The sequence below is a fragment of the Triticum aestivum genome, chromosome 2B (assembly GCF_018294505.1).
Source record: "Triticum aestivum cultivar Chinese Spring chromosome 2B, IWGSC CS RefSeq v2.1, whole genome shotgun sequence".
NCBI classification, from domain to species: domain Eukaryota; kingdom Viridiplantae; phylum Streptophyta; class Magnoliopsida; order Poales; family Poaceae; genus Triticum; species Triticum aestivum.
The window spans coordinates 271,447,055-271,456,596 of record NC_057798.1 but is presented as its reverse complement, the minus strand read 5'-3'; the positions used below and the strand labels follow the sequence as shown (position 1 = coordinate 271,456,596).

At 44.2% G+C, this 9,542-nt stretch overlaps 1 protein-coding gene across 1 annotated transcript; it reads right to left on the bottom strand.

Moving 5' to 3' along the window:
• Positions 1–228: 228 nt before the first annotated feature.
• On the bottom strand, positions 229–8,838 carry LOC123044718 (pre-mRNA-splicing factor ATP-dependent RNA helicase DEAH7). Its single transcript, XM_044467550.1, has 16 exons — positions 8,279–8,838; positions 7,521–7,693; positions 7,134–7,349; positions 6,909–6,979; positions 6,573–6,798; positions 6,306–6,485; positions 6,056–6,171; positions 5,852–5,949; positions 5,625–5,724; positions 4,857–5,034; positions 3,630–3,859; positions 3,367–3,546; positions 2,746–2,994; positions 2,399–2,460; positions 2,129–2,281; positions 229–2,041 (listed from the first exon to the last, which is right to left on the bottom strand). Exons 2-16 carry the CDS (start codon positions 7,654–7,656, stop codon positions 445–447), a joined length of 3,792 nt encoding a protein of 1,263 aa, XP_044323485.1. The 5' UTR covers positions 7,657–7,693; positions 8,279–8,838; the 3' UTR covers positions 229–444.
• Positions 8,839–9,542: the final 704 nt, after the last annotated feature.

Below are 9,542 nucleotides of genomic sequence, written 5' to 3'. Positions count from 1 at the left end.
TATTAATCTTGTCAATAGTCAAAGGCATTCTCGAAAAACGAATTAGGCCCTATATAGATGGAAGGAGGGAATAAAAGTAAGTAAGAACCAAGAATTAAAATTTAAGTACTCCCTCTGTAAATAATTATAAGAGCGTTTAGATCACTATTTTAGTTATTTAAATGCTCTTATATTTGTTTACGGAGGGAGAGGGAGTACTGACATACAAACAAGCACCAAGAAGAACAATTTGCCATCGTGACAAGTGCTTGACAGTGCCGTCTCCTCTCTCAAGTGATGTAAATGTTACATTCATGTGTGTTGTACATGCTGCAGAGTGCAGGCTTGAACTACTAGATTCCTTCAGGCGTGAGTGAATCACCGACATATTATAACTATTGTACAAGTTTCCCTCGGCCTACAAAAATCACAATACACTGCAAAAGCTTCTTCCAGCTTTGTTATCTATAAACCCATCTTCTTGGGCCTCAGATATGTCGAACCTTTCTTCAGACCCGGCATAGAGATCTGCTGCTGCTGCTTGGCTCTCTTCCGTCGCTCCCTCTCCTTCTCCACGAGTGCTGCCTCCGCCTGTTCCTGCCTCAGCTTCTCCATCTCCTCTTCCATGGCCGTCTTCTCCTCCTTCTGTCTCTTCTTGTGGTCCAGCAGGGAGGTGTCCGTGTCTTTCACAGAGAAGAACATAGGACCCAGCTCCGCCAGCCATTGCGGATCCACTGCGCTCACACACTGCATATACTCCTTGGTTGTCAGGACAAGCTCGTGGTACACCACATAGTCAGGGGTGTACCCGAGACCATACAGAGCACTGCTCGGATGCAGGTGGCACGGCATCCCATTCCGGCAGTTGACATACTCTCCTATGCCCTTCAACCTTGCCGAGTTATGGAAGTACGCCGAGCAGATAGCTTTCCTCACCACGTCCCATTCCATATGGCATGATGTCAGTGGGATCTTCAGGGCTTTCAGAATGTCTAGCAGTTGAGATCTCACTTCCCGAGCCTTACGGAGACCCTTAACATGGAGGAAATGGTCATTGCACCAGTCTCCTCGATATTGGTTTGACTTCCACTGCAGGTATACATTCAGGAGCGTTAGGTGGTCAGACTCTGGGACAAAGAATTTTTCCCTTGCTGCGTCGCTCTCCTCTGCTCGATCTTTTGGCCGGAAGAAAACTGAGGGTACTGAGAGCATGGATACAATGGTTAATACTTCATCAAGGCAGTCCAGCTTCTCCCCCATGAGAAGCATCTTTGCTAGAGTTGGGTCCAATGGGAACTCCACCATCTTCCAACCTATTTCTGTAAGTCCACCAACATTGTTCAAGGCGCCCAACACCCAGAGCTGGTACATGGAGTTGAGGATATTCTCCTGGGGGGGTGGGTCCATGAAGTCAAAATCAAGCAAGTTTTCGACTTTGAGGGACTTCAGTAAGAGAACCACGTTTCCCAGGTTAGTCCTTTGAATCTCTGGCACGGGGTTAGGGAGCATCTCATTCTGGTAAGCTGATTCTGTGAACAGCCTGTAGCATGTGCCAGGACCGGTTCTTCCAGCACGTCCTGCACGCTGGTCTGCAGCTGCTCGACTACACGGAAAAACTTGAAGAGCATCCATGCCCATCCGTGGATTGTATACCTTCATCTTTCCATACCCGGTATCAATGACATAGAAGATGCCATCCACTGTGAGGGATGTCTCAGCAATATTGGTAGCAACAATGCATTTGCGAGTGCCCTCTTCTGCCTTCTGAAAGATCTTGGCCTGCAAGTCAGCAGGCAACTGCGAGTAAATCGGCAAGATGGAGAGCTTGGGTACATTCTTCGTGGATGACGATATTAGCTGCTCCATGCGCTCAGCAAGAGCATAGCAAGTAGCCTCGATCTCTTCCTGCCCGGTCATGAAGATGAGGATGTCACCAGGGCCACTCGTTATGTGAATTGTCATGGCCTGCTTCACTGCCGCTTCCACATAATCTTCACATGGTGTTTTGCTAAACAAGATATTAACTGGAAATGTCCTGCCTGGAATGTTAAATACAGGCACACTGCAGACAAAGAAAATAATTATAAGGTTTGCAGACAGTGGATTCAAATCTTTATAATGGAGAAAAAGATATAGCATGTTCTCTTACCCTCCAAAGAACTTTGAGAATTTGTCTGCATTTAGGGTTGCAGATGTGACAATTAGCTTAAAATCCCGCCGACGTGCAACAACCTTCTTCAATATGCCAAACAAAACATCAGTATTGAGGGATCTTTCGTGTGCTTCATCCATGACGATAACACTACATAAAAGAGGGGAGAAAGCATTAATACAGCAAGCAATATTCCAAAACTGAGGTATATGAATATCACAAGATTTATCAGCACTACGAGAGAACAAGGGCAGGTTAACAGCATACCGATATTTATCAAGGTCAGCATCTTTCAAGGTTTCACGAAGAAGCACTCCATCTGTCATATACTGCAAAACAAACATAAGGGAAAATTAATTGTTGAACTTAAGAATGTTAACCTAAAGTGTTCTCCGAATGTGGCCAATTATATCTAATCAGAAATCATAAGGCTAAGAATGTTAACCTAAAGTGTTCTCGGAACGTGGCCAATTATATCTAATCAGAAATCATAAGGCTAACACAACTATGAGGTTACCAGCCTATGAATTGAACCTTTCTATATCAAGTTTTTCTAACACTACAAATATACACAAGACATGTTGATGTGAACTAAAGCACAAGCAGAATTGTACCTTTATTATAGTGCTAGAACAAGTGACGTCCTCAAATCGGATAGCATATCCAACTTTATCACCAAGTTCGGTTTCCATTTCTTCACTGACCCGCTTGGCAACACTCATGGCAGCCACACGTCTCGGTTGAGTACAGCCAACAACACCAGTTGTGGTATATCCATCCTCATGCAGGTACTGAGTAAGTTGAGTGGTCTTCCCAGAACCAGTTTCACCAACGACCACAACTACTTGATTTTCACGCACAACCTGCTCCATAGCAGCAGCATAACAATTGTTATTAGCATAATAATCATTTGAGAGAAACTAAATACAAGATACAGAAAGAAGTCCAGAATGGTGCATAAATATATGTGTTCTGAAAGCAAACTGGATTCCAAACTATTCCTATTTGAATGAAGCAGTAGGGATTTGTATATATGTCCTTCCTAGGTGATCTAATGGTCTTCACTCAACCATATTCCAAATTTGCAACCGTTTTGGATTTTGCGTACATCACAATTCACGGTATATAGAAGTAATCATACAGCTTCAAAATGTGCCATGTAGTAGACGGAAGTAACTCAAAAATCATTAAACAAACAGAACACTCATAATAAGTCTATAAAACCAAGTACAAACCTGTAGCAGGTCATCTCGAACAGTATATATGGGAAGATATTGTCTTTGCTGAGAAAGAGATTTAGATCTTGCAAAATCACTGACAGCTTCTGCTTTTTCCTTCAAGTGTTGCGAAAACTTTGCTTCCTCCTTGAAATCGATCTCCCCTTGATCACCAACAACAGCAGTATCTGCATCAACCTGATTTTGCAGAAGTGAGTAGAACATATGGACAAGTCACAACATTTTTCAAGACATACACATGAAATGTGGCAATAGTCTACCTGTTCAGACGTTTTCTCAACACCCAATATATTTCCAAGATTAGATCCAGCAAGCTCCCAGAAGCGTTGCCGCGACTTGTTCTGGCTCTGCTTTTCACGAATTTCCCTAACCAAAACAGAACCCTTTCGTGCAATGATAGCCATATCAGATGTTGGATCCTTCAGTGGCATTACAGGCTCTGCTTGCTTTGTGTATACAACTCGCCCATCCAGGAAGGGAGGTTTCGTATCTGCCAAAAGTTAAGCCATCGACTGGTTTTAGTTCAAGTGCATGAATGTACTGCAAACAGGCAGAAAAAATTGTTATCAAGAAAAAACATCAAGGGCATGCCAGGGCCGAGCCATGTTCTATTCGCTTCAAACCTAGCTACTACTCCCTCCGTTCCTAAATATATGTCTTTTTAGAAGTTTCAAATGGACTAGAACATACGGATGTATATAGACATATTTTAGAGTGTAGATTCCCTCATTTTGCTCCGTATGTAGTACCTTGTTGAAATCTCTAAAAAGACATATATTTGGGAACAGAAGGAGGATGTATTATGTAACACAAAGAAACATAGAAGAATCGCAAATATATTTTCAAATTGACATATGAAGGATGGAAACATGTGAGCGGTTTGATGCTTGCTATCATCATATACTTCCTCTGTTCCAAATTATAAGATGTTTTGGTAGGCTATAAAATAGCCTAACAAAACGTCTTATAATTTGGGATGGAGGTAGTAGAAGCTTTTGAGAGTGAATGATCAGAAAGATCGCAGGTTCACACTGAACACTCATGTCCACCAGCTACTTAGTCAGCACATATACCAGCAATGGAGATGGGAGCACTTAGCCAGCACATATACCAGCAAATGGAGATGGGAAAGCAGACAAATACTCCCTCCATTCACAAATATAAGATGCTCCAACTTTTTTGTTAATCGGATGTATATAGACACGTTTTAGTGTGTTTGTTCACCATTTCAGTCCGTGTATAGTCCATACTGAAATATCCAAAAGATCGAATGGAGGGAGTAGCTATTAGCATTGTGCTGGTTAATTTATACATTACAAACATATTTAATGTTTCCATCACTTCACAAGAAGGAATATTCTTGAAACTCTAATGCAAGAGAAATGGGGGATGGTTCACAAAAGGTTTTGTGTGATGCTTGTTTTAGTCACAACTAGCGCTGCAAGCAGAACATCGCCAAAATGAAATTCTGAAGGGAAAGAACATACCATGAACAAGAAGTATTACTTTACGCTCGTCCTCATCATCAAATTCTGTCTGCACCTCTGTTCCTCTAACAGCTCCAGACCTCAACAATTGTCTGTCCTCCCACTGAGCATTATCAGCAGTCATCTGTGATAATTTCTTGCTCTGAGAAAGGGTCATCAGACTACCATCTTTACGAGTCTGCAAGCAATAAAAATAGTTAAAAAACCAGTGTAACATGTTAAATTGACGAGTAAATGATAAACTACCATATTCGCTGAAATGCAATTGAAATATGTGAATGTGATACTCTTGAATTAGCATCCTAATTTTTGCTGTACGAATATTATAATAAGATTAATAGAAGTTCCTGCTGATGAAGCATTTAATTCATTATGTCCAGCCTACCAGGATCCGTTACTTAACAGAGGAAAATATTACGCCCTCCGATCAATAATAAGTGCCGTGGTTTTTAGTTCATTATTATGGATCGGAGGGAGTACAATAGATGTCTCTCAACTGGACATTTTACAATGCATTTTGACATGTATGAGTACAATATCAGGTGGTTACAGGAAAACTGAAGCCACAATACATGACACTTTACTAGAACAAATTTGTGCTTAGAAGATAAAGTACTAGACCCTACATGCAGTCATTTACCATATACACTGACATAGTTTTCTACTATGGGGTTGCAATAATATGTGCTACTCCTACTCCTATGAATAGAGCTAGTGAATGTTAGAATGGAGTACTTCAAAGTGTGATTAAACATTTAAAAACAATACCAATTTCTTAGGCAATTGTGCTTCCTTCTTTTTGTAGGAGCTATCGTCTGCAGCATAATTATCACCATCGAACACAGTGTTGTGTTCTTCACAATCATACCTGAAGAATTTGTGAAGGTTAGAAGAATGACTAGCTAAACTTGGTTTTCTGACAATATAAGAAATGTTGAGTTGCTATATTCATTTATAAACACTAGGACAGAAGGAATTCTTAAAAGGGTAAGTACCAAGCACGGTCAGCATTATAATCCATCTCTTGCATCATTTCCTCGGTAATCTCATAGTTCCTATCAGCAGCTGAGGGGCTTCTATCAGCTTCAGCATCCTGAAATAAGAGGGTAATGATTATAGGTATAATGACCACGGATCGAAGAAACAGAATCAGAGTTTAGAAGAACCTATAAAGTGATCCGAAAAGAATCATGACTTACATTTGAAAAGGTAAGCTGATGAGATCTTCCACTGGAACTTGAATACGAAGACCCTTTTGATGAACCTGAAGCCCTCACAGGAGCAGGTGAGGGCGAAACATGATCCCAAGGGGAGGCTGGACATTTAAAAGAGCATAGATAATATGAGTATGAGTAAATTAAAGTCAGGTCAGTGAAATATGAATTAACATGTTTACTTTCACAGAAACAAAGTTAAATATCACAAAAGATAGAGCTGAACTGTCTTTACCTGCGGAACGGGGTGTATTCCCGCCTAGCCAAGGAGACACCAATCGTGCATCAGGAGATGCAGCAGCTAGCATAGGAGATCGTGTTGGATAATGTCTTTGGGAGCCAGGACGATCATCACGGTACTCCCGGCGAGGTGTATCTTCCCATTCCCATCGGCCACTGTCCCAGTCAGATCTTGCTGTAATTGCAACCACACTCCTGTCAGCTTGCATGTTAAGCCAGACAAGAACCAAAAATGACAAAGAATACTATACCAACAAAGTACCAGGTGTTCTTGAGCTTCTCAAGCTATAGTCATCCCGACTTCTTTTGTTTGTGTAGTCGATAGATGTAGATCTGCTCCGTTCATTACGCCTACTATTCGATTCCCTGTCATCACGGTATCCTCGCTTTCCACTGCTACTATAACCAATGGATGCAGATGTCTCGCGTTCACCACGTTTGTCACGGGATCCTCTGTCATCATTCGGTTCGTACCTAGAGGCGGGGGTCTGTAAGCAACAAGGAAATAAATGCTGAGTTTAGTAAGGTGAACATTAAGTAATAAAACTCTTGACAGAGTGAGCCCTAAACCAAGCGAGAGAATGTTGTTATCACTGACCTGTTGCCGATGGGATTCATCTCGATGTCTGGGTGTAAGACCCCTTTCATTCTCATCAGTGACTGTAGATTCTGAAACAGAGTATAAAGCTTTAGTTTGACTAAGTTACATCACTGAAAATGAATAGTCAGCATACAGCCATAACACAGTAAGAGTATATATCTCAGTAGATATTTTACGCCAGAGCTGTATATATGGTCAATGGATCAAGAGAAGAAGAGGCACCTTTCGACGATGTTTTCTCACTGGAATTGGTTCCTCGATAACGGCGAGCCACGCTGCCACGGTCACCACCGGACAGGCTGCTTGCATCATTTTCTGTAGATCCTGGCCTCTCATCTTCATCCATAGAAGAAGCAACCGTCACTACCTTCTCAGGAGGCCGCTTAAATGAATTGTTACCTTCCTTTTCTCTTTTCTTGTGTGCGAGCAGGTCCAAACCTGCAAGACAGACTAGCGATTAGCTCACTCTAAATCTCTAAGCTCCTGGCATGGCTACACGTGTTAAAACACGAAGTGGGATCAGTTCATTAAGTCTACACATCGCAGGTGGCGCCGAATTTGACTAGCAGATAGCTCTAGATTAGAAGATGTACAGCCCAAGCATCATACCTAGCGCGGATTTCCCCGGCGGAGGCCGGTACATGACCTTATCCTTGGTCGGCAGTATCAGACCCTGCGCCGTGTCATCCTCCGGCCCGAGGGTGCTTGTCGTCGCGTCGAGGTCAAGTCTCCCATCGGAACTCATCGTGGTGGCGGAGCCAGGAATTTGCTACTTGGTATTCCTGTCAAATTTTTTTTTGGCCAAAGCAACAAAATAGAACAAATGTACAATAAGATGGCAACATCGATGACTCAATGACCATACATCGATAAAAGTAGCAAAATATCATTGTGGCAATATCTCTAGCAATTAAGGAAGATTACATAACAAAGGAAACTACAATATGACTTTACGATCCCCTTTTTAGAAGAGATTGATGACATCCTCATCTTTCACTTGTTTGAAGAATTCTCTCTCAACGAATGTAACCAAGCACTTCTCAAATATTCATCATCCATTTTGTTTCTTAGCGAATTCTTCACATATTTCATCGAAGAAAATACCCTCTCAACACTAGCAGTAGCTACCGGAAAAATGAGCACCAACTTAAGAAGTTTGTAGACAATATAATATTGTTCATTCTCTTTTGACTTAATCATCAAATCCATCAGATAAACATTCTTCTTCTTGAAACTTCAATGTCCATTTAGTTCAATTTCAGTTTACAAACAATCAGTGAATGGCTTCTACTCCTTATAACAATCATAGGCGGTGGCATTTATAGCAAATCTTCAGATTTCTTAAATAAACAGAGGGCAAAAAATACCTTGGTGGAGCACTGGAGCTGTGCCGTGGTCAGTAGAGGAGGGGTCAGCGGTGCATCCGTGGAGGAGAGGACTGGAGGTGGAGGGCGCCAGCAGGCAGCGGCAGCAGGGGGTCCGGGGAGGCCGGAGGCTGGATCCCCGAGCGGCCGAGCCGGTCCGGGGCAGTCCGGGAGGGGCGGACCGGCCGAGGGGGAGGGTCGGCCGGATTGGAGGAGGGGACGGGGAGGGAGAGGGCCGGCCGGAGTTGGAATCGCCGCCGCCGCTAGGTCTAGGAATCGGAAACAGGGGAGGGAGAGATGCACGGCGCCTCGGCTGCTCGCTCGCCCGCGCGCGTAACTAGACAGCGCTTGCTCCTCTCTCCGGGCGTAGCGCCAGTAGCCGCGTCGGGAGGGCGGCAGTGTATCGCTCGCCGGCGTTGGGGGCGGCTGGCCGATGGAGGAGCTGCGGCGGCGGGATAGAAGCGGAGGAGGCGTTGGTTAGTGGGGTCGATTTGGGGAATCAGATGTAGAGCCAGAGAAGGCGGTACGGGACGGGCTGGGTCGATTCGGGACTGATTGATCTGAAGGCGGTATATGAGTCGAACTGGTCTATTTTGTTTGGTTTTGATGAAGGATATGAATCATGGTTGGGTTTGGGTACCCTAACTTCCTATTTCGTTGCCCCCTCCGACTGCTGCAGCCTGCACAAGCACATACTTCAGTGCACCACGCACGTGCAAGAGCGCGGCGCAAGGGCAGCACACACGCTTGACCGACAACCCCGCGTGCACGCAGCAGGCACGCCAGGCAAGCACGCACGCCCAGCACGCAGCGCGTGCGGCACGCCCGGCCGGAGTACGGAGAGATCCGCCACCATCTGCGTGAAGAAATGAAGAGGAAGGAGAGAGGGCGCTGCAATTAGAAGATAGGGAAGGGGGGTCCATGCCGCCGCGCAATCACCTCCGTAGCCGTGCTTCGATTTATGCCGCTGCCGCCACAGGAGAGAACATAGATGGAAGGGGGGAGGGATAGGGTTGGGGGAGGTGAATGAAACGAGAGGGTCGTAAAAAAATGTTTTGCGGTTGCCTTCACACCAAGCATGCCCGGGATGCCTAGGTTCGTGAGATTTTTGCAGACAGGCAATATTCCTAGCATCCGGCTAGCCCTATCCTTGCTCACCCACGAACCGAACGACTGGCATCCATGTAAAAAATGGCTACCCCTATTCCAGGGTGGAATAGCCCAGCAACCATATTTTGATCAGGAGTTCAGGAGTATGGAGCATATC

Coding starts and splice junctions, on each gene's coding strand:
- LOC123044718 (XM_044467550.1), bottom strand. CDS start 7,656: ATGAGTTCCGATGGGAGACTTGACCTCGACGCGACGACAAGCACCCTC. Junction 6,172..6,305: donor GAATACACCCCGTTCCGCAG/GTAAAGACAGTT, acceptor TTAAATGTCCAG/CCTCCCCTTGGGATCATGTT. Junction 5,035..5,624: donor CACAATTGCCTAAGAAATTG/GTATTGTTTTTA, acceptor TATTGCTTGCAG/ACTCGTAAAGATGGTAGTCT.